Raw genomic sequence first — 25,602 nt, forward strand, 5'->3', positions numbered from 1 at the left:
AACTTGCAATTTGGCAGGGGATGACCTTGGTGTCAGGAATGTGCCTTTTGCCGTCCCTGTGGAAACTCACCCAAATTTAGTCACGTTATAAGCCTTTGCCCAGGATTCATAATTCTGGCATTTCCTAACTTCTGATTGTTTGACTTTGCAACCTTAATAATGTCCTTTTAATGTAATGTATCTGTTTGTTTATTTATTTATAATTTTGCATAATCTTTATTTAAAAAAAAAAAGGAGTGAGAAAGGGAGTGTTATTAAATATGTACAAGTGCCATAGGGCCAATTCTGTCATCGGCTGCAGCAGTGTTTAAGTATCCAAAGAGGTTATAAAGGAGCATCCTCCTATTTGTGATATCTACGGGTAGTTAACATAAATGACGCACAAGAGTGCTCAGCAAAGTATGAATAATATGTCAACTCACACACCCAGTTCACACGGGCTGCATTCAGCTAGTACAAGTGCTTGCAGGCAGTGGCTAGAGTGCTGCTTCTGCTGAAAGGAACAGTAACAAACAGCCCACCAGGCATTGTACAAGCTCACTGAGACATCTTGCTTAGCAGCTTCAGTATGCTTCCACGGCTGGCTGCACAGCTGCCTGCGAGGCAGCTACTGTTCCTTCTACCCCTGGTGCCGTTGTTCTTTGTAAGGACATGAGTTAATTTAGAATATTCAGTTTCAAGATAAGTGACTCAGATCGTGTTTGAGAGAGAGCAAGTTACAGCAAATAATATGTTCTTCACTGTGGCCTCTGTATGTGTATTCCCACTTGTGGGGCATACCCACCCCCATCTGGTGCCATGGCACATTCTAGTAAAAGCAGTGTCTTCTGGGACATCATCTGGGGTATGAAGTTCTTTTTGTACACCTTTCAGAAACCAGTGATTGATGTTAGACAGGCATTCAGTGGAATTCAGATCACATTTTTGGATTAATTCCTTTATCATTATTACAAAAGCTGGCCATTTTAGACATTTTTACAGTTAATCATTTTCAGTGGCTGGAGATTTTATTATACAATGAGGAGCTAAAACACATCAGAAACTATGATTTAACTGAGTTATTTTTAAATACTTTCTAAGAATGTCAAGTTATCTATCTAGTTGACCATAGCCTTTTTGTTTTGTGAAGTGACAAGAAAGGGTTTCATATTCTAGCGTACGTTGCTAACATTCAAGTCCTGGTAGTAAAGCTGTTGTTCCCTATTCAGCAAAGCACTGAAGCACATGTTTAAGTCCATCCCTTTCAACAAAGCAGTTAAGCACTTGCCTAAACACTTAGCTGAATAAGGATGGGCTTAAGCATGTAGTTATGGTTAAGCATGTGCTTAAGTGCTTTGCTGAAGTGGGGTCATCGATATTAAAATTATTTTCCTCTCTGACTAATAATTTATGTTTACTTTTTTGAGCATTACCTTTTAAATATGCCATAAAACTTTGTATACAAGCTGTGTTCAATCACTATAGATGTTCTGATGCTATTTCCATTGACAAGTTTTTTTTTTCCTTTAATGTGTGGCTAGGAACACTAAATGTGTACTCCTCTCTATCATTACACTGTGACAAGAACATCATTACTGTGTTTTCAGTTGTTTTTGCTAGTCCTATAATTTAATGATACATTTGGGGCATTGCATGTTAAGGTTAGGGAGATATTAAGAAAGTAAAGTGCTGTGTGTAGTAGTCGGTATTTTGCTTGATTGGTCCCATGAGAAGTTAACTCAGAGGACACCTTGGCTAGACGTGCAGAGCACTGTGAATTATCGTCAGATTCAGCTAAGGAAAACATGCTGAAAGGTTGAGATGGCTGGGACAGTGTGTTTGGGGGAAGGGGAGGTAAAAGCTTTTAATTGAACAGAATGGGAGTTTTTCTTACAATCTACTAGTTAATTAAAACTTGTTACTCTAAATCTAATTTTTGTTTCCTTTCCATTGAATCTTTACGCTTTTCCAAGCTGTGAACCTAGCTTTTGTGTTAGATTTATGGCTTGTTTTGATTATACCAATGTTCCATTTCTAAATTATTTTCTCTGTTACATATGTAACAGATGTTCCACAGTCACTGTAAACTTCACCACTGGCAGAAGCAGCAACAATCCTGTGGAGTTAGGGCCACTTTTTACACTAGCACTGACTGACTCTCAGTATGAGAGTCATTGTTTTGTGGAGTTTTTCCAGAGCTCTGTCAATTCACTACATGATAACAATTAAGTCTTTTCTCCTACACCAAGATATGCCTGGTGCAGGAAAAGGGAGGAGCCTCAAGGAGCTGGTTACAATTCCTTGAATCTTAATCTGTTCCAGCAGCATTAGATTCCAGTGTACAAATGGCCATCCATTTAAGAATGTTCTTGACTTTAAGCAGGTATGTCCTGATTTACTGGACCAAGTGCTTTACTGGGTTAAGATCAGAGTGCGGGATCAAGCCCAAATAAAGTATATACCATTGTACAAATAATCGTAGTCTGTCAGTGTAAAATCAGAATCCTCCAGAGTAATTTACTGTAATAGTTAGTAATAATCAAATGACAGATGTGTGGTTTTGAAATACACTTTTTCTTTCTGTTGTCACAGCTCCTTTTATGTCAGTAGTGTACAATATTAATCTATATCTTTAAGAAAAATGGTTCCGGATGTCGTTGTGCAATATATAACTACATAATAAATAAGAGTGGTAGCTCAGAAGCATATAAAAAACAAGAAATGTTTATTATGGAGCTCCTCTCAAATTTCAAGAACCAATGGCTATTATTATAATTATTATAATTGTAAAACCTTATTTGGCTGTGTAATGAAACCAGTTTAAGTGGACACCAGGGAGTGAACGTGCATAAGAATACATTGACAATATTTGAGAGCACATGATTCCTCCTGAGTCTTAGAGGATTCCATTTAGTTTGGAGTCCTGTTAAGCAGAAATATTATTTAAAGAGGACAAAATTAAAATGCATAAAATCCCTGCAGATCAAATAGAAAGAAGTGATTATCACATTTGATAAATAAATGTGCTTTACTTTCAGATAGGCACTCTCATCAAAGTCAATATACATTGAGACTTTGTATGAAAATATATTAGTGTATTTATGCACACACCCCCATCTTGTTTTTTAGTTAGTACACCTTCTTTCCATCTTTCTCATCTATGCCAGTTGACTATCTTATTTTGTGGTCTAAGTTTGTATATAATGTAACATATGTAAGCATAAAACTCGCTACCAAGGGATATGGGAGATATGTGATAACTATGTAAAGTTATTTCATTTGTCTGTAAGGAAGAATTCTACCCTAGCAGGACAGTGGACTATTATTTTTCTTGTATTAAAAAACTGTTGCCACTGTGTAAATAGGTGCTTTATGTTCAGTACAAAGGCAGGGTCTTTTCTCAAAATGCTTGCAATCTAAACAGGCAACATACACACACAAGATGGGGATGAGGTTGGAATCTAGTCAGCCGAAGAGATTTTCTGTCTCTTGAGGTCTGGTTGTTCTATTTCAAGCATGTAACAGGGAAGTATAACTAAGAGTTATTGGATATCGGGAAGCAGGAACATGTAGACAAAATAGCATGGGTCTCCCTGAAGGTAATCTACTAGCCTGTGGCCTATCAATGGAAGGAACTTGGGGAAGCATCAAAACTTGGGTCATTTAAAATTGGAGAAGTCAGGGCCAGTAATAAATTACTGTAGGTAACCATCCAGCATTATTAGAGAGATATTGTAGGCCTTTTCCATATCTAATTTCTTTGGCCCTGATCCTGCTCCATCCTAAGCACTCTTAGCTCCCATTGACTCATTCAGTGGGAGTTCAGGGCAGTCAACCCCTTCATGATGATGGCCTTTTGTCATGAGAATATAGGAATGAAAATGGCCATACTTATAAATTAAAATGTAGTGTCAAGGCTGCTATGCTAAATTTTTATCACTTTTGCTTCTGAAGTATGTTGAAAGCTGTTACTTGGAATGTTAGTGTGGATAGCATTAGGACTCCCAGAACAGCAGTTCAGGCTTCAGAGTATAGGCACAGTATTAGCACACTTGGAGAAGTTCATTCCAGCTGAATTTTGTAATGATATCACTGTAATTAGTGATGAGCAGATCCATCTATTAAAATCTATGAGTTGGTCAGGAGGGAGAGTTTTAAAATTGTGGCAACCGCAAATGACGTAGGGACATTTTCTTCTTTTGTTCTACTCATGTTAACTTTCTTGACATTAATGTGAGTTCTCTTTTTCCTTGTTTTGGAGATCTTCTGTACTACTTTCCTCGATGGGAGTTAATCTGCATGTGTCAAGAGAGTATCCGTCTGTGTGTGGCTCTCCTACTACACTATACTTCTTCAGTACTATAGGAGGTTTACCCACCTGTGCTGTGAGAGCAAGCAAATATATGTGCAAAGTGTTCACGGTCACGAAAAAGTTCTTTCTTAAATAAAACCCCTTCTGCCAATATTTTTCCTCTCTTCTCTTGAATTTGGGTTGCTTCACTTCCCTCTCCCACCTCCATGATACAAGGGTTGAACAGATCTACTTGTTTCACCCCCTAGGGAAGTCATATTAAATCAAAAGGACAGGACTTCCACAACCACTCCAGTACTCTTGGAGTAACACCCAACTGTGTTGTGGGAGTTGGGGAAGTGAACTGGAAGGAGGGGAGGACTCTACTTCTGCAAGTAATTCTGTGCGTTTTTTTCATATGTCCTATAAACGTATCTTCTGTTTTTCTTAATAGCAATGGTTCAGCTACATCAGAAGATCTTTTCTGGAAACTTGATGCACTGCAGATGTTTGTTTTCGATCTGCACTGGCCAGAACCAGAATTTGCCCATCATTTAGAGCAGAGACTTAAACTTATGGCCACTGATATGATAGAGGCCTGCGTCAAAAGGTACAATTATATTTTGAAATTGTCTGTTAAAAGTTGTAACACATTTGGAAATGAACATCTAGGAAATGTTAATGAGAACATCTAGATGTGTGATATCCATTTAAAATGCTGCTGCAAAGATCCTACCCCATCTCTTTGACCATGTCACTCATTTTTTTGTGTCTCTCACTGACTTTTCTCTGTTGCATCAAACATAAGCTGCTGAGATTTCAAAAGCCTAAACTGTTTCTTTACAATAGTTTGCACAAATTGGTATTTAGAATGGCAAATTACCTACCACTAGCTCACGTACCTATTTCTCATGTGTTCACTTACCGATTTTTCAGATAGAAATATGGAAGTTCACATATGAAATAAGCCCAGATTCAAATTTTGTGGCTACAGCTTGAAAACCCCCTTTTGAAAATAAACCTTTATTATGACCAATTTTTAAGTCTGTGTTACTGCTTTCAAAGTGATAGGAAGATTTAAAACCATATGTCTAGTCTTGTTTGACAAGAAGGAACCTGAGATTAGTGGCCTAAAAGAAAATTGTTTCACTTATCACTCCTTCTGTATCTAACTAAAAACCAACTCTTAGAAGATTTGCAGTCAAAAATTCTTGGTAGAAGAGAAATCTTTTTGACACTGCAAATACATAACAAGACCAGTTTCCATAAATAAATGAATTACATCTGTGGTCTTGAAAAAATGTTCCACCACAAAGTGCAGGTGGTTTAAGATTATTGACTGCCAATGTGAAATTGTGTCTTGCTGGTCATTGGAGAAAAGTGTCATAGTGTCATAGGTCACTGTACCAGGGAAATTACTTTTACTCACTGCTGACTCCAACAAATGTAATTTGACCAATGTCCGTGCTTCACAAGACTTTTATGGACCGAACCAGGCCACCAGATGTATATAAGAGGAGTATTGTGAACATTCCCACAGAAAATACTGTTGTATGAAAGAATTAGTCATCTGTTTATTCCAACAAGATATATCTGGAATGCTGTCTCTAAGCAAGTTGGGCTGAGTATATTTAGAACTTTAAAGAAAAGCATTTTTATAGTAAATCAAAACTGGATCAGGTAATAGTAGTGGGGCATTGCTGTCATTACAATCTGTCTCCATTAGGAGGCAAGCTGCCACATGATGAACCTGCTACACCTTTTGAGTTGCTTTTTGGCTTTGGTGTCAGGTACAGTAGAGCTTGTTGCAGTAGGTAAATTTGGAAATGTCAAAGGCCTGATTACGAGATGTAGGCTTCTTTTTGAATCAAATCAGATGGCTTCCAGGTGCATTGACTTAATAAGATTCTCAGAAACAACTCATATGGCTTAGTCTTTAACATGATCATTGCCATTCTTCAGTAAATTCATCTCCAGTGGGGTAGGCACATTATTCAGTAGCCCTCTATATGCCCACCATAGGGAATATTCTAATTCAGCTATGTTAAGCTTCATCTCAGCATGAGTTTCTATGTTCAAGATACCCGTAAATGGTCCCAAAACAACAATAGTATTGCAGCTGACACGTGAGAAATCTTGTCCCTCTCTCAAATCAAATGGCAAATCATACGAGGAAAGTTTTTTGAGAAGAGACTAACTGAAACTTTTAGGCTGATTTATATGAACTGTTTTAATGTTTGTAAGAATTATATTTCTCTAGTAGCATAGATGTTTGATTTAGATGTGTTTTTACATTCATATAATACAGGCCTGATTCTGATCTTTCAATAAATTTTCTCTGATGTAACTCTATTGACTGCAGTGATGATGCTCCTGATTTACACCAGCATGAGAAGAGAGCCAGATCTTTGTGTATCTATCTTTGTTTTAATATGAAAGGAAATAATTTAACTCACTGTTTTATTAAAGATTGTCTTTTTTTTAATTAAATCGGTAAGAGAATTTTTGAGTCCTCTGCATCAGGAGTGGGATCCTAACATGATAGAAGAGCTGTTATGTTTTAATGCAGAAGATCTAAATATTTCTTTGAGTTTTATATTTTTACTGCTTAAAAATTGTTTATAGATAATGGATTAGGAAGCATATTGTTAAATATATTATGTTTTTGCCTACTGGTCATTATTTAGCTAAATCAAAGCAGAACTTTGAGATTACTATCACTGTCATGTTCTATTGACAAGATGAATATTTTACTCTACTGCTTCTAGTATTGTGTTCCTACATGCTTCCACCTGATGCTCAGACTTAATTTTTAAATTAACACATTTAGTGTTTTGCTTTTACACATCAGTTGTCTGGAATTGTGACAGACTTTCATGTTGTGAATTCATGTTTAAATAAATAGAACAAGAATTGCATTTGAACTCAAGCTGCAAAAGACAAACAAATCAATGGACTTGCGCATTCCTGCATCTGTGTGTACGATGTTTAACGTTTTAGTCGATGCCAAAAAGCAAACTGCTAAACTCTGCATTCTGGATGGTGGGCAAGAGGTAGGTGGAATTGTGTATGTTTAGATTAATCAGGGGTGTCTAGCACTGTGGAATGTCTTTACTACATTGGTTAAAATAGCTTTGATTTTTTTTTTTAGTGAATTTTGTCTTCTGAAATGTATCACATAGTTTTGATTTTGTTTGTGTAAGTATCTGAGTATCACTGAGGATGCAAACTGCCCCACATTATTCCATCTAAATGGACAAAGGAATGCCCATAATTTCTGTGTTCAGGAGGATACCAGGAGGGATTTTGCACTATCCATCCCAGAGCTTCTCCATCTGAGAACAACCCTTGCTTATGACAGTGTCTTAATAACACAACTGAGCCAAAGCATCGGTCTTTATAGTAAACTGTTCAACAGATTAGATTTATATTTAATTGGTTCCTTTAATGGTCTGGCTGGCATTGGCAGCAACATGTACCCGTGAAAAATTTTAGCTGGAGGAGAGAAATCATTGAGTATAATTATTAACCTTTAACTTTTGCTCTTCCAGAACCTGTGTAGAGGCCACTGTTTGGGTGCTGTACAAATGGGGCTGTAGAGAGAGACTCTACAGTGGGGCAATGGCCCGTGCTTTTTGAGTGAATATACATCCATACTTGGCTACTGCCCCATCTTCCATTTGAATACAGAATACTCCCACTCCTGTCAGGAATATTCTGTGCAGTGGTGAGAGGGTAATAGTGGTCTCTAGGTAATCCAGAATACTGATGCACAATTAATATTGCTTTTGCAATGTTGATGTACGTGTGTGGTGGTGGTGGTGGTGATGTAGTTGTTTGTTTGGGTTTTGGTGGGGGAGGGAAACCAATTGTCAGAATTTGACACCAAGAATTATTCCTGCCTTGTGCAAAAATATATTTATCACACCATTGATACAGGCCGTTTTATTTTTATTTTATTCAGCCATATCATTTCTGTTGATTGCCCTTTTGTGTTGTCTTGGTGGATGTGCTCCTCATTTCCTTAGCTTATCTATTTAAGTTAGCATTTTAGCCATAATTAATTTTCCATTTTCTTGTTCTTCCCCGTCATCTGCTTTTTCTACTTTGATTTTCCATGATTTGATCCAGTTTGCTGGTCAGTGGGTAAGTGCCTTTCATTTTAGAAACTACTTGTTCTTTGTGTCAGGTATCAGAGGGGTAGCCATGTTAGTCTGGATCTGTAAACACAGCAAAGAATCCTGTGGCACCTTATAGACTAACAGACGTTTTGGAGCATGAGCTTTTGTGGGTGAATACCCACTTCATCAGATGCATGCACCCACGGAAGCTCATGCTCCAAAACGTCTGTTAATCTATAAGGTGCCACAGGATTCTTTGCTGCTTCTTGTTTGTGAATTGTCTGTGTTCATTGCTTGATATAAACTACCTATTGCTGCTCCTGCTCATTCAACAACATGGACCAGAGGGATTTCCTCTGCTGTTTGAACTTGCTAGGCAGTGATCAGTCACCAGATGCCAAATTTCTTCTCACCCCATCCAGCTGAAATCACTCTTCAGGCTGGTTCCAGAAATTTCTTCTGTTTGTCTTCTGCCTCGCTCCAGGCACATGCCTTCAGAGCCTCCTGGAGCAGAACACACAAGAATGTGCAGGAAGTACTCTGAGCATGGCTGTGCAGTGATACTGTGACTTGTTCTTGGTGCCGCAGTTGTGATGTCTCTCTTGCGCCCTTTCAAGACTGACTGAGTCAGACAGCTTTGGAATCTCCCTCGCCTCGATGCAGAGGAGCATGTCAGCACAAGACCAATAGCATCAGAGCCAATCCAAGAGACTTCAGCCCCTCTTCACCTCATCCCATAGTAGTGAGTCCACCTCTACCCCTACTTGTTGTTCAGACAATGTCCTGAGAATAGGCCTCCCACCTTCTTCTCAGGGAAGGCAGCACTTCCATGAAGGCCTTTCACACAGAAGATAAACAGCCCCACTCTCTCTACTCATTCCATTCCACTTCCCCTCTCATGCACTGCCAACCAGATACCCTCACAGCTATCAGAGCTCCAGTCCTTGCGAAGGGGCTCTTCAGAAATCTTCCTGTGTTGCTGCCATGTGGCACTGCAGTCTCCAGAGCTCCAGCCTTCCTTCATCATCCTCTCTCGGCAGCAGCATAGGGAACTGTCTCAGGTTCTTACTCTAAAAGCATGAGACTTCCTTGAAGAAAAGATACAAAATGGCTCTTCAAGTTTTCAGCATGACCCAGAATACCTCGTGCTTCTTTGGCTTCCTTTCTTTGAATTCAGGATGTATACAAGAGCCTGGCATCTCAATGCATCTGCATGGAAAGTTAAAAATTAATCTTAATCTTGCCACCAAGAAAAAAAAAGTTCCTAAATTTTGCCACAAGTTGAAGGTATCATCACATATCATGGATGCTTTCTCAATAAGGGCTTTTTAATATCCATTTATCTAATTTCTCCCTTTCCCAAGGGTCCTTTGAAATATAGGAAAGTACATATCCTCCTTAATACTCATATCCCCACCCTAGTGTCTAAGGTCTTGGTATTGTCCTCCTCAACCTTCAAATGACCCTTTACCTTGTTCTGTGTTTTCTTACTTCCTTCTAAGGCAAGGTCTTTCATCACAATCTGGAAAACTATTTTTGTAAGGCCACTCTCAAGGTAATCAGAGAGGAGGTAGGGGAATTAAATTCATCCCTTACCAACCATTTTCTTACGGTACTATCTCATCTGAAACCAAAATTTGACCATGTAGTTCCTCTGTCTGGAGTGTAAATTAGATTCTAATTCTCTCTTTTTCTCCCTTTCAAACATGTGACCACAGTTCTTTTAGATTTCCTCTCATTCTGATCACATCAGTCAGACAAGTTGGAGACATCACAGCCCTTTCCTATAATGAGTCTTTTCAGATTTGTCATAAAAATGAAGCTGGCCTCAGAATCATCTCAAGAAGTCTCCAGTTCAGGAAATTCTCACCATGTAAGTCAAGAAATGTATGTCCTGGCTTTTGTCTATTTGCTCAAACCCACAAGGAGAAGTTTGGCATGGTTTGGATGTGGCCTGAACCATTCTGTTCTGGTTAAATAGAGCTCATCCATTCAGACAGTCAGATGCCTTCTTCATGGGTGGGCAAGTTTCCTAGAAAGGGTTTGTGTGATGTCATACCCAGGTGGTTAAAATCTTGTATATTTTCCACATATCAGTCAACAGTGCAAGTTCCTCCAACAGCACCCCCAGTCCATTCTGCTGTGGATATAGCCATCTCATGGGTTGAAAGGAAAAGGATTAGAACAAGACAGCTGTGTTTCCTAGCAGTTTTTGCCACTTTTCTAGGAGCTTCAGGCTTGACTTGTCAACCTCATCAGATGCCACTTTGGGCTGTTGGATGCTGAATGCTATCACTCCTGTGTCCTTCTGAACTGAGGTCCAATGGGTGCTACTCGTGAGAGTCCGTGTCTTCAGCCTTTCAAATGATTGGGAGCCTAAAGAGACGTATTTTCTGTAACAAAACACTTGAGAATCTGAGGCCAGATGTGAAAAATCCACACCTCTGAGCGACATAGTTATACCGACCTAACCTCCTGTGTAGACAGCACTATATCAACAGGAGAACTTCTCCAGCCAATCTAGCTACCACCTCTTGGGGAGGTGGATAAATACACTGATGGGAGATGCTCTCCCATAAGCATAGTAGTCCTTTCACTAAAGCGCTGCAGCAGCACAGTTGCCCCACTAAAGCACTGTACGTGAAGCCAGGCCCTGAAGCTTTTTCAGCTTTTAATAGTTTTTTTTATTGAAGTTAATTGGTTTTAAACCTATTTTAAAACATTGTAACTTACATTCTGTAGGACTTTCAGCGTTATCTAGTAACATTTTTTATTTTGAGAATGATAAACAGCTACAGAAGAATCAAGCTGAAGAAACTGCTGGGACCAAGGCAGCTGGACGAGAGCTGCAGCTGGGCAGGGAGAAACAAACAGACTTGGGTTGGTCATTGTGTAGCTTAGTTCGAACAGCAGAGGAAATGCCATTGTACTAGGTTGTTGAATGCTTCACAGAAAATCAATTTACAGATTGGGAAACTCTCTTAAATATTCCAAAATTATATACTCTCATTACCCTGTCATGCTTGTAAAGGAAAGAAGGCAGACATTATTCTTTAACTATTTCTTAAACTGGGAAAACTGAATAGTGGCATGTATTGAGGCTAATACTTCTTAATATATGTATTAATGGTGGGCAGCGAGTTGGTGAACTTTGTCAATGACTCCAAAGTAATTTTGATTAATAAATCCAAAAAGGATTCTGATTAACTCCAGAAGGATTAAAACACTTCATGTGGCTTAGCAGTAAAAGACCAGAGGAAATGTAATATAAATACACACTGGCAATGGTAGTTTAAATTCATAAATTGGTGGGATATTGATTTCCAAGACCCTCCAGAGAAAAAGACTTGGGATTCACCAGTGATAACAGTAAAAATATTAGTCCAATGTGCTGCAGCAGTTTAATAAAAAACAAATAGGATACTTAAATGCACATAAATAGAACAAAAAATAATAAAGATTATAGTATAATATTGAACAAGGTGTGGTTAGGTGTAGCTTCAGAATGTAAACTCATCATCACAGGAATTGGGAGAGAATTCCTCTCTTTACCAAATGCAATAATGCACAGGTGGCCAAGTGCAGTATAAGTATCTTTTAGGGCTGTCAGTTAATCACAGTTAACTCATGTGATTAAAAAAAAATCATGATTTAAAAAATTAATCAGGATTAATGCCACTGTTAAAAAATAGAATACCAACTGAAATTTATTAAATATTTTGGGATGTTTTTCAAATATATTTATTTCTATTACAACCCACAATACAAAGTTTACAGTGCTCACTTGATATTATTATTTTTATTACCAATATTTGCACTGTAAAAATGATAAAGAAACAGTATTTTTTCAATTCATGTCATACAAGTACTGTTGTGCAATCTCCTTATCGTGAAAGTATAACTTACAAATGTGGATTTTTTTTTGTTACATAACTGCACTCAAACGAAACAATATAAAACTTTAGAACCTACAAGTCCATTTAGTCCTATTTCTTGTTCAGCCAATTGCTGAGACAAACAAGTTGGTTTACATTTACAGGAGATCATGCTGCCCGGTTCTTATTTACAATGTCATCTGAGAGTGAGAACAGGCATCTGCATAGCACTGTTTGTAGCCAGTGTTGCAAGGTATTTACGTGCCAGATATGCTAAACATCAGTATGCCACTTCATGCTTCGACCACCATTCCAGAGGACATACTTCCATGCTGACGATGCTCATTAAAAAAAAGTGTTAATTAAATTTGCGACTGAACTCCTTGGGGGAGAATTGTACGTCTCCTATTCTGTTTTACCCACATTCTGCCATATATTTCATGTTATAGCAGTCTCGGATGATGACCCGACACATGTTGTTCATTTTAAGTACACTTTCGCCGCAGATTTGACAAAACGCAAAGAAAGCACCAAGGTGAGATTTCTAAAAATAGCTGCAGCACTCAACCCAAGGTTTAAGAATCTGAAGTGCTATCCAGAATCTGAGGGGGACAAGGTGGGGAACATGCTTTCAGAAGTCTTAAAAGAGGAACACTGCAATGCAGAAACTACAGAATCTGAACCACCAAAAAAGAAATCAACCTTTTGCTGGTGGCATCCAACTCAGATAATGAAAATGAACATGTATTGGTCTGCTCTGTTTTGGATCATTATTGAGCAGAACCTGTCATCAGCATCGATGCATATCATGTGGAATAGTGATTGAAGCATGAAGGGACATATGAATCTTTAGCGCATCTGGCACTTAAATGTCTTGCAATGCCAGCTACAGCAGTGCCATGTGAATGCCTTTTCTCACTTTCAGGTGACCTTGTAAACAAGAAGCAGGCAGCATTATCTCCTGCAAATTGTAACCAAACTTGTTCGTCTGAGTGTTTGGCTGAACAAGAAGTAGGACTGAGTCAACTTGTAGGCTCTAAAGTTTTACATTGTTTTATTTTTGAATGCAGTTATTTTTGTACATAATTCTACATTTCTAAGTTCAACAGTCATGATAAAGAGATTACACTACAGTACTTGTATTAGACGAATTGAAAAATGCTGTTTCTTTTGTTTTTTACAATGCAAATATTTGTAATAAAAATAAATATAAAGTGAGCACTGTACACATTGTATTCTGTCTTGTAATTGAAATTGATATATATGAAAATGTGGAAAACATCCAAAAATATTTAAATAAATGGTATTCTATTATTAACAGTGTGATTAATCACACGATTAACTGTGATTACTTTTTTTAATCGTGCGATTAATCACAATTAATTTTTTGAATATTTTACAGCCCTAACATTTTTGTCTTTCTCCAAATGATGAGGTTATTATCACGATCAGAATCAAGATACCACACCTGAAGGACAAGTGTTCTGGTCCAGAAAGGGAAATCTTATATGTTCTTAGCTCATAGTAAATTCACCACAGCTGAAAATAGTCTCCCCATTGACACTATGGACCTCCTTTTGCTGCAGTTGGTCACATATTTTTAGAAGAAAATATCCCAGAATCATTGGGGAAGGGATGCCACATTTTGCAATGTCTCCTCCGGGGATCTCAGGAGTGATGCTAGGAGATTCTGTTGAGCATGCTCATATTAGTTCAGTTCTGTAAATTGCTTTGTCTACCCTCCCAGCCCCTAAATGGACAATACGTCAGCCAAGGAAGAATTTTAAAATGACCAAAAGTGTGTTATTTTTCTGACTTTCTATTCCTTCATCCATTCAGAGAGAATCATTTATACTATCCATTGGTCTCACTAGGGAGAGTTTGGAGAGGTGGAGGCCAAATGTTGCCATAAATATCTCTTCCAGATAATTCCCAAAACTGGACTGTTGGGCAAGGATCATGCATACAGCATTGCCAACACTCACAGTTGTACTGCAAGTTTATAGTGTTTGATGTTTTTCTTGAAGCTCCAGCTTCTGAGTCAAATTATTGCATAAGAACCTCAGCTTAAAAGAAAAAAAAGTTTATAGCCCTCATGGTTGCAGAGAAAAAATTGAAAACATTAACCTTAAAAGTTCCAAAACCAGGAAGCAAATAAAATAACCCCAAATCTTTTATTAAAAAATAATCTCTCATTCTCTGAGGATCTTGTATCAAGATTTTTGAATGCTTGGGGTTGCCTGAGCTCTCTTCATTCAACTTATTCCTATGAGAGTTCCTTTAGCCAACAATAGATTAACTCCCAATTCCTGCAAAACCATAGGTGATCAGGATGGTGGTGGGATGCGAGAATGGAGGGAAATGAAAACATAAGGATTTGGGGCATTAGAAGTGGAGGTCATTTGCATGAACTTTTGGTCAACTCTGCAACTGTCAGCTGTTTCACTAAAGTTGAGGAGATTGTGTAGGAGGAATGGGGTGACATCTGTGGTAAATCAATTTTTGGATACTTCTGCTGGAGAGGCAGGATCTATGGTCTGCTGGGATTGCATAACAACAAAAGACACTGACTATTTTGGCTGAATTGGACCCTTAAAGTGTCAACAAAATTTTATGCTGTTCAAAAAATTAATAATTTCTCTCTTGGATGTAGGGCGAAGGTCAACAACTTGTCCGTACTGCAGCCACAGAAAGCTTCTCTGTGTATTTGCATTAGGTTCATTCACTCTTCAGAGTGAATGAGATGTGCATTGGGATCTGCATGAGGCATATATTCAATTATTTGCATTTTTAAAGGGAGAATTTTTTTAAAATATTGATTCAACATACCATAAAAAGTACTTGGGGCACTGAGAAGTTACATAACATAACCCTATGCTCCTTTAATTTGAATGTGGATACAGTAAGTAAGTATTGTTTGGAAAATCATTTCCTGAGCATATTAAGCAGATCCAATTTAATGTTTTGATTTGTATGGAAACTTTCAGACAGAAGAAAAATGGCCTTCAAAAACTTACATCTTAGAAAACTATTCATCTGGCAGCTGCTAAGCTAGGCTAATATTTATGTTGACCTCAGTACTTTTACTCCAAGCATTATGTTATTAGCTGTTCCAAGTAGCCTTGAATTATCAAGATAGGGTTAGTCTTTACAAGTCACATTTTCTGTGAAGTGGCTATTGAGGACAATCTTTGCTGTCAGATAAATGTTTTTAAAGGAAGAATTACTATTTAAATTGATGTCCCTTCACAGCAGAATAGGAGTCCTAGCTCCTGTTAATTTCAGGATGGAACTCTGTAGTATTATCTAAAGAAAGCATAAAAGTCTTTCAGATTTATTTTAAATAGCACCTACTTAAAAACATCTTTTTTCATGAAAAAGCAGGAAAAAAGCTATGGAGAATGAGGACTGTTTTATTATGCCTTCTGTGGACTATTAATTTGTTACCATCTATTCAGCTTTGTTGATGAAATTTTAATTTTGTCCTTGCTTGAGCATAATGTAAGGTTTGTATAAACTGCAGCTCACTAAGCTGACAAAAAGGCCCTTTTAAAATGAACAATTGGGAGCTCATTTTATTTCTAGAGGACATTTAAAATAACTTATGAATGAGAGTTGTCAGACATGAAATGCTGTATTAATTAAATCTTTTTCTAGTCCTTTTGCTTCTCCAGCTATACCAATCCTTTAGAAAAAAAAAATACATGGCCACCTTAATTATAGAGGAGAAGACAAAAAGTATCCTTCACATTCCTTCGCCTGAATAAGAATAAGAACTCAATTCATCTAAATAATAACCCTATTAGCTGCTTAACTCAACAGTATACATGGGAAAATTTTCAACACAGAATGTAAGAAAGTGTTGATTGGGTGGATCGTTTTCAATGTTTTGTTCTTCTGATGTTCAAAATGATAATTTTAAGTGAATCTGATCTATCAGGGTTAGCAGCTTTGTACAATTTATGACTTATGACAAAAGTGTTGTGTTCATATACACATTAATGATTTCTTTGTCTTTTAAAACACAGCAACAATACCATTCAAAAATAGATGACTTGATTGAAGAAACTGTTAAAGAAATTATTTCACTTCTCGTTTCAAAGGTAAACATATTTAGATTTTGATTTGTAGTAGAATGGCAAACACATTTTAAATCACAGGCTGTGAGAAATGTCCTTAAATAGAATGCATTTCATTCTATTTTTTCTACAGTGTGATTGGACAAATATAATTTTTAAATATCGATCACCCAATTTATCATAAATGTTACAGAATTAAATTGGTAAGACCCTTATCCGTAGAAAGCTTTCTGTGTAGTTTGCTAATCAGAGTAGTTTTTCTTTTGTTTATATTGCAGCTCCTTCGTGACTACTGGCAGCCAGTAGTACCAACACCTCTGAGTATATTAACGTTGTATCTCTGAGTACGTTAACATTGTCTTTATTAGTTGTGTCTTTATTTCCTTGTTTCATTGTGCACATAAAGAAAACTTTCTGTCCACTTTTAAATACTATTTAAATCACTTTTCAATTTAGAGATGGGCCGCACAAAAAATCTGAATAACATTTTTGTTCACTTTTCCTTTATCCTAAATACTTAGAAGATGTTTTTAAGTTCAGCAAGATTAAATAATATTTTTATTATTTTAGCACCACTTAGGATCCTAAAGTGCTTCACAAAATACACAGTAGCAAGGGGGGGGAAACCCTCAACCACAGACAGTTCCACGAATAGTAAAGAAAACAGCAAATAGTATTGGGAAGATATTTAGCTTTTAAAATAAATGTTCTCCTGTTTTAAATACATCTGTGCACTTTAAACAGCTAATGCATACCAGAGGTGTCAGCTTTTCAAGATTAGGATAAAAGATTTATAAGTATATGGTGCCTTAACTGATTAATGAGGAACCAAGAAAGAATACTATAGAGACCTCCATTATGACTTTGTCTTCTCTTGCTCACAACTTCCTGAAATTTTTTCCCTTTTAACCAACATCTCTCATACTTGGGCATAAGCCAAAGATGGACTTCCTTTGGAAATTTGAGCAAAATTTGTTCACTCATGGTTGGATTATGTGAAGGCACAAAAATATTTTTTTTCCTTTTGTAAAGAGATTTAAATATTTTGGATCCATACATAATTTTAAAATGGCTGAACTTTACAAGTGGAAGCATTACATGAAGTTAGTCCTCACTGAGGACTCATCTCTCTGGTAAATGTTTGTATGTAAAGAGAGAGAGAGAGAACTCCCATAAAAGTAATTCTTCTTTAAATTAAATTGTATTTAATATTTGAGACAGGTGGTGGGCATATAGAATGGAATCAGAAGCTGAGATGGCAGTATTTGTTGTGGACATATGGAAGGAGAGTTCTGAGTAACTTAGCCAATCAAAGCAGAAAAATTTGCAAAATCTGTGTTTATTTTAAAGAAAGTTTATTGAGGCTGCAGGCAGCACAACTGGATTCTGTGAGTTTTATTTCACTGGATTATACTTCCATTCTGAAATGAACTGATGACCAAAAGTATGCCAATGAAATAGTCATTTGAAGATGATGGGGAATTGAAACCTCTAACACTGTGTCTACATTAGCCTTTTTTGGGATAACTCCCACTATGCACTGTCATTGGTGTATCTACACCAGCAGTAGCAATGATGGGAGCACTAGTGTAGATGGGGCACAGGTATGTTTACCACTATATCATTGATACCACTGATTGATGCCATTGATACACTAGTGGTAATGCAGCAGCAGGTGATTTCCCATAAAAAGTTTAGTGTAGACAAGCTATAAAAGGGTAATATAGTACCCCAGAGAAGAAGGAAAGAAGACTCTCACACAACCTCTCATTAACATTTTTTCTGTAACTTCTTATGATATATTCAAGGCCACTGTCTCAGGCTTCATCTATAAAGAGAATAAGCTATTATATAAAAATACATTTATTATTATTGTTAGTAAATGTGACATGAGAAATTCTCAAAATCATGGAAAAAGTATTGGATTTATGCGTAAGAAGAAAATTTGCTCTAGTAAGAAAGTTCGTCCTAAGCTTGAAAGTTAAATATTTAACTACTTTTCATTTTAAAACATTTAATGCACTAGCACGATATTTATTCCTGGAAACTATGTTTAAAATATTCTAGCATGCAAAGTATTTAAAACATTGTGGAATTTAAAGTTGTTCATTCCTTTATTTGTACTCATTACAGAAGTTTGAACTAAGATTTTCTTTCCCACAGATTTTATCTTTTTGTCTTTGACAAATTACTTGCTATTTTGATGGGGCAGAAATTAACATAGCTGGTTTTCTTTACCAAGAGTTTCAATTTACATTGCATCTTTTGATGCCAAAACAGAAGTATAATTGATAATATTCCCACAGCTATGAAAATAATGTTAGCTTACAGGAAAGTAAGCTGAGAACAGTGACTATTTATTCTCTCTCTAGTTTCTTAACAGTGTTGAAGTGGTTAAAGGGCATGCATGCACACCACTAGACATTTAGATCCCAATTTTTAGCTACTCTTTCACTAAACCTGAATCTGTGTACATAAATAGTGTACTTGGGAATGTAATAAACCAACCTGCATGAACAAATATCCATTTTCATGCGCAGATAGGGGTTTTTGCAAGGCAAGTAGGTGACCCTCAAAATGTTGCTTGTGCACTAATGGAGACTCTCTAACACAACAGGTTGGTTAATTATTATTTCTTGTCTTCAACATGCAAAACCCTATATAAGTGCTAAATATTACTATCATTATTTCATTTTAGTTTTACAGCTCCAGTTCGGGAAAGCATTTAACAGTTAGGTTGCTGGTGTGTTGGGGCCACTGCTGACCACACTGTCTGTTATTTCTTGGTTTATACTTAGATGTAAACTTTTTAGGGCAGGAACTTTCTTTTTGTTCTATATTTGTATAACTCCTTGTCCATGACTGATGCTACTATAATATAACAGATAATAAATAAATAAATAACCAACTTCATGTAAATCATTTGTATGTAAGAATGGATTTAAGCACATACTTAAGTGCTTGCTTAATCAGGGCCTATATAAGGTCAAACTTGCAGCATAACCTGTTTGCTAATGTCCTGTGAGTGTAACTTTTACATTTTACTTTCTTAGCTTTTTTTTTAGCTCATGGGCTAAACTCATATAGTACAAACTAATGAAGATTGCTACGGTGGAACCTCTGCCAGGTGGCTAGGTTGCAATCACACAAAGTAGCCACAACTTTAGTATCAAAGCAGGAGCATAAGTATCCAGCCACCTCATCATGAGTGTATATCACAAGCCAGGAAAGGGACATGGCATGGGCAGTTAGGGGATCTACTAATTCATTGGTTTTACAGACTCACTCCAATTAACTTCCTGGAGCCCTGGAAGAAGACAAAGATATTATCTACCCTTCCAGGCAATAAACCCTTGCAGGACAGCAGCTGTAACACTTGCCTACCTTTTGCAGGGGTGACTCTTCAGCAGAGGACAAGAAGCTTGCACCAGTTTTGCTGAATATAGCTCCATCATTCCTAACCCTGGTACATACTCCCAAACAAAAATTACGTTCAAATGGATTTAAGGTTGAGAGTACATATTTGCTTTCTTTTAAATTTAACCTTAACTCTTGAGATTTTCTTGGTATATAAAGCAGTTTTTTCCAGGCCGGATAATTACAATGTCTCTGTCATTTATTTTACCCCAGTTTAGTGATATGTACTTTCAATCTTAGCTCCATCTTAACATATTTTTGGCTGGGAATTTCCTTAGTTTTTTTAAATTATTAAAAGTCTCATACATGAACATGAAACAAGAAACACAAAGACAATATACCATTTGATTTTTCTGATTATTTGAAGGTATGAAATATCAGTCTTAAATCATTGTTTTGAAGAAGACTGAGGCTACAGGTTGCGCACAGTTAAGGCTACCTCCTTTAAAAATAGCCACAGCCTGCTGCTGTTCCCAGTCTGAGTGAAAGAGAGATGTGCTCAGGAAAAATAGTCACCTCAAACTCTCAGGAGGCAAAGAACACCACTGTGAGAAACCAGTGAATCGCCATCCTGCACTTAAGCAGGGAGGACTTTGGCTGGCTGGCTGAGAGAAGAAGGCAATGCTTTCTGGTTTAGGGAAGGAGGGGAGATGTAAAGCTGCTGAAAGAGCAATACTCACTAGGAATAAGGGGTTTAAAAAGGTCAGTTAGGCCTGGTCCCTTCCCTCTTCACTCAGAACAGGCTGGGCAGTACCCACCCTCCTTCCCTAAATAGGTTACAAATATGCCAGGTGTTTAGCTCTATCTGCTGTGGGCATTATGCTAGCCGCCACACTAAGGAGGACTGAGAAGGAATTTTTCCCTTCCCACCATATTGGCCAGGTGCAGTGGGGGGGGTTTCACCTTCCTCGCAGCAGGTTCAGGTAGGCTCTGTCCATGCATGGCATGACGGGTGGTAGGCCATATGTCGCAACTCTTTATTTAAGTGTATAGCGGATGTTCAGTGCAGGTACTCCATAAATTAAGGCACAAAAGAACAACAAAACGGCTTGGAAAATTAATTAAGGAGAGGTTCTTGATAATTGAGCAAGCCAGGGACAGTTGGAGACTCCTATGATTGGTATAGCAGGGAGCCAACCCCCCCATCATTATAGTCCACCTTAACCCCTGTTATGAGGGGGGTAGTCGGTAAGGCTCCAACAAGGGAATTGCGGGAGGGACCTGGTCCCAGCAAGAAAATTGCTGGAGGGACCTGGATGAAAAGGGCTGGGGGCGGGGAGAGCTGGTGCTGGAGAAAGGCCCCCTGCCCTCCCCCCGGCCCCCAGAATTGGCTAGAAGTGGTAAGATCCCAGCAAGGAAATTGCTGGAGGAACTTCAACAAATAGGGAAGAGCTGTGGAAGCCCCTCGCCCCCAAAATTGGCTAGAGTTGGTAAGGTCCCGGCAGGGAATCTGATGGAGGGACATAAATTTTGCACCTGCGCTGCACACATTTTATCCATGGGTTAGTCCCAGGCATCTGTCTAATAATAAAGTTGCAGCCTGATTAAACCCATATCTAGTATCTCCTGTCATTCCTATCTTTAGGAACAATTCTTTTAATATAGTTAATATGCACAAGATTTCAGTTGAGTGTAAACTATGTGAGAAGTTTGAAGTCTATGTTGTTCCATTTTTAAGGTAATATGAGACCAGAAAAAGGTAGCTCAATTTCTTAACGGTCAGATTTTTAATTAATTTTGTCCCTAACCTATTTAGTGGGTTTACTTATAAATTCTTAAAAAAATAATTCTATATTGTAAAAGAAATTGTTGTAATTTTGGGAAGGATATGCTGTATTTTTTGTATGTAACAAAGATGTTGAATCCCCTTTTTTAAGCACAAAACTCATCCTTAATTATAGAACAGCGACAGCATCTCCATAATGTGGAGATGGACTGTCTTTCACGATTTTCCAGCAACAGTCATGAATTCCTAATATGTCGTCCTGACAGCATAACCTGGCAATTCTTGACCTAAGATTGCCTACTTCAATTGCTGTTGCAGTTAGATATGAAGAGAATTTTTAGATACATTTTACTGCAGCATTGATACTGTTAGAGGATGCTGAAGCTTAGGAAATTTGGGGGAAGCAATCTTCTTTGTGATTGGCTGATCACTGAAAGCCTAACTATCTCTTCCTAGTGGAATACAGAGCTTAGATGCCCAGTAACATCAGTAAATTGTATTGCTTGCCTCCATTCCAAGGGACAAAGACTGAAGATTCAAAGCATAGTTGATATATCATTGTTATTCTTGGTCAGCAAGAACCAACAGCTGTCGTTATAACATCCATATTCTTTTATGTTCTGGATCCAAAGATGGTATTAATCAATCACACTATTTTGAGTTATCACCAGTGTATTGTATTTTTGACAGGGAAGTAAACCTTGTTGATTAGAATATTTACCTTTTACTAATTGCTTTTATCTTTAACAATTTCCTACAGAAATGAAAACGATGCTGATACCTTTTATTTCAATGAGATTTCACGTAGTAACAATTAAATTGCTAATTTCACAAAGATTTACCATGCTAAAATGTTAAACAAATCACATGAATAATACAGAGCAGTGAAACAAAGCAATCTCAGTGTCTCATCCTGATAACCCCAGAAGACCTGAAAATGCAAAGGATACTCAGAAGTATTTATATAGTCCCTCAGGTCTATGTAGAGAGATCACAGGAAACAGCTAAAGACACAATCACCAGACTCATATCTAAGCCTTGTATTTAACTGGATTTCTTTGGGATTTCAATGCATTCTTTTAACATACTGGTTTTAATAACGTTTGTGCTCAAAACATGGGCCTGGTGTTTATTTCTGAGATCAGTCCCTCCAGCAATGGGTCTTTTCAGAATATTATTGACTAACATTTTGCAGAAAGAATCCTTCTGAATAAGATGAGTGTTGTAAGAGTACTGCTAAATAACCAGTGAAAGCAATGGTTATTTACTGGCATGTAATAAATAGCAAGGCAGAGAACTGGCATCCCATGCAAGGCCAGGACCCTAATTATACTCAGAGCAGAGAAAAATACAACTTCCATCCCCTCCAGTAGCCCAATGCATTTGTAATCCAACTACAGCTCTTGGATCCTACAGTGACGATTAATCATTTATAAATGTGAATGAATAGATTAGGTGATGAGTGTCATTGTGCACTTACTCTTGCTCTTTGAACTGTTGGGATCAGGTTTTATTGTAAGGTGATGCTCTCAGTTTCTCATAGGGAGAAGGGAAGGTGACACTGTTGTGACACCGTGATACTGCCCATTAACAGCATGCCAGATGGAATTTTGTTCTGTCCTGACACTCTTAAAGAGCTACTCCTTGGTTCTGAGAATGAGTATTTAGGCAGCAGACAGTGACTTTTTACAACATTCTTTACATATGTCATGAGACAATTAACATATGACCAGTGAGCATGCACGTATGCAATAATTAAGCAGTAATGGAGCTACATTGTGTGTGTATTTTTTTCTCAGCAATTGTTACATTTTCTTTTTTTCTTGTACATGATGTCATAAATGACATGATCAACGAAATCTAATACATGAAGGTGGAGAGTTTGTTTAGTTTGGTTTAAGTTATTTTTTTCATAACCTATGTAAACATTATGCCTGAAATTTGCATGCAGGACTCAGTGTTTGGCAAAGATGGCCTTATGCTATGACTGTGCCATGGCACTCATAGAATCACAAGTGCCAGATCCACCAGGTTTATGGTCTCTTTTCAATTGCAGAGTAGAACAAAGTGATCATAGTACGTCCAAGATTCAGGCCTTATATTTTTGGATTCTTAGCTGGTTCTTCAGTAGTAGTTTGGTAATGAATACTGTTCCTAGAGCAGTGCTGACGTAATCAGTGGTGCTAATACACGAACCAGTGAAATCAGCTTTGGTTAATTTCATCTGCCTTTTAAACGTTAGAAAAATATTGCATGTCAGGACATTTAAACTTAACCATTGTGCTTGATCCTTAATTCCTACCACCATGCCATTTTAAAAACAATTTCCAACAGCAGCATGAATGAAGTTCCCATGGCTACCCATAACTTTCTACTTCCTTTTGTGCCACATTCTGAAATGTGGTCTTAAAAAATAATAAAAGTGTTTCTATTTCTGAATAAATGTATAGTGAGTGCGTGCTTTTTTTTAAGCACACGTTCTGGAGGTAATAAAGTCGTACAAGACAGAAAGCCATTCTTTAGAAGTGGGGTTTTGTTTTTTGTTTGCTTGGTTGGTTGATTTGCTTTTCCCCCCTATTTCTGAGTTGTTTTAAGCAATTCAAAGTAGTGACTTCCATCAGTTTTGTTTATAGATGAAACTGAGAAACTAAGTACTTCTTGTGACTTCAGCTCATTGAGAGTTGGAGAAAATGATCAGATTTTCAATCTACAGAGTTCTGTTACAGAGTGCAAACAGGAGAAGGTATTCACTTTCCCATCCTTAATAATAACATGGCACTGTATGTATATAAATATTTATACTGTGTCTTTGTGTAGTTTGTTTCAGTGTTAGAAGGTGTGCTGTCTAAACTATCAAGGTATGATGAAGGTACATTCTTCTCATCAATACTTTCATTCACTGTAAGTATATGAATTATTAACCAACTATTAATTTTAACATTACATATAATCCTAATAATTACCACTTACAGTATTTGTTTCTTATTTTTAAATTTTTTAAAGGTGAAAGCAGCTGCAAAATATGTTGATGTTCCTGTAAGTATGACTTTTTTTAAAATTTCACTTTTTTCTAGTATTAGACACAATCCACAAATAGATGTAGTTTTTCTTAGTTTACATTTTCCATTGTTGTCATTATGACCTCTCATAGAGGTTCACCACAGCTTTACACAGAGTAGTTAAACAGTCATCATAACCCTTAGAGGGCATCTCATTTCCCTCTCGCAACAGCTAACTCTCAAAGCAAAACTTAGAAAGGTTATTCTCAATGCACTTTTTCAGTTGTGGGAAGACTGAGAATTGTAACCTAGGAACTCGATCATAGGGGACATTTCATCATTTTGAAATGATATATTGTTTGTACGAGTATGATCAGTTACATTTAAACAATTGGATACTATATGTACAAGCATCATCCTCAGGCATCACTGTTGATAAATTCCATACTTGTAAACAAAAGCCTGATCCTACAGCCTTTATTCAGATGAGTAACCCTTATTTATGCCTGCAGCTACATTGAGACTACATGCAACATACATGAGTAAGGGTTACGTATGTGAGTAAGGGATGTTGGTTAAGCTCTTTTTAATGTAGAAACAAAAGTCAGCTGCTCTATTTATTGTCCATTGAATATATTTTAAATATTTTTTCGAAACAGGCATAAAAGTTATCTGAGAAACATAATAATAAGTGTGATTAGCCTAATATTAATAATACCTCTTTAAAATGGTATGTCTTTATTGATGCTTACAAGAAATAAGAAGTACAAGTTACAGAAGAACTGCAAATATATCTGAAGTTGCAGGGAGAAATCCTTTAAACAGTTTTATACCCCAAAAATCTAATGCCTACAAGTCCCTTTGTACAATAATTCATAAAATTAAAAAACAAATTCCCCCCCCCAAAAAACAAACAAACCAGAAAGCCTCAATAAAAGGAAAAGCCTTACCACACTTGTGGAACTGTTTTAGGTTACTTCATTACCTTTGTCTTATATTTCTGCCTAACTTGCACATACTGTAACAAATTATGGCATTTCTGTCTCAATATTATTTCTTGGTGTTTGTTTTGTTTGTCTGGTGTTTTCTTTTTCTGAATCTTAGAACTACCCCCT

The 25,602-nt window shown here is 37.2% G+C and overlaps 1 protein-coding gene across 8 annotated transcripts in view; it reads left to right on the forward strand.

The window, feature by feature from the left end:
- CADPS2 (calcium dependent secretion activator 2) overlaps window positions 1–25,602 on the forward strand; it is a 591,461-nt gene that overhangs the window by 517,313 nt on the left and 48,546 nt on the right. For 5 of the 8 annotated variants that reach the window (XM_075065313.1, XM_075065326.1, XM_075065319.1 and 2 more), the window contains 6 exons: window positions 4,725–4,880; window positions 7,176–7,323; window positions 8,402–8,416; window positions 16,295–16,369; window positions 24,306–24,389; window positions 24,492–24,524. In XM_075065313.1, coding sequence (XP_074921414.1) covers window positions 4,725–4,880; window positions 7,176–7,323; window positions 8,402–8,416; window positions 16,295–16,369; window positions 24,306–24,389; window positions 24,492–24,524 — 511 coding nt within the window. The remainder of the gene's footprint in view (window positions 1–4,724; window positions 4,881–7,175; window positions 7,324–8,401; window positions 8,417–16,294; window positions 16,370–24,305; window positions 24,390–24,491; window positions 24,525–25,602) is intronic. The other 3 variants (XM_075065315.1, XM_075065334.1, XM_075065343.1) reach the window with 1 other exon arrangement.

The sequence above is a fragment of the Chelonoidis abingdonii genome, chromosome 1 (genome assembly GCF_003597395.2).
Source record: "Chelonoidis abingdonii isolate Lonesome George chromosome 1, CheloAbing_2.0, whole genome shotgun sequence".
Lineage (NCBI taxonomy): Eukaryota > Metazoa > Chordata > Testudines > Testudinidae > Chelonoidis > Chelonoidis abingdonii.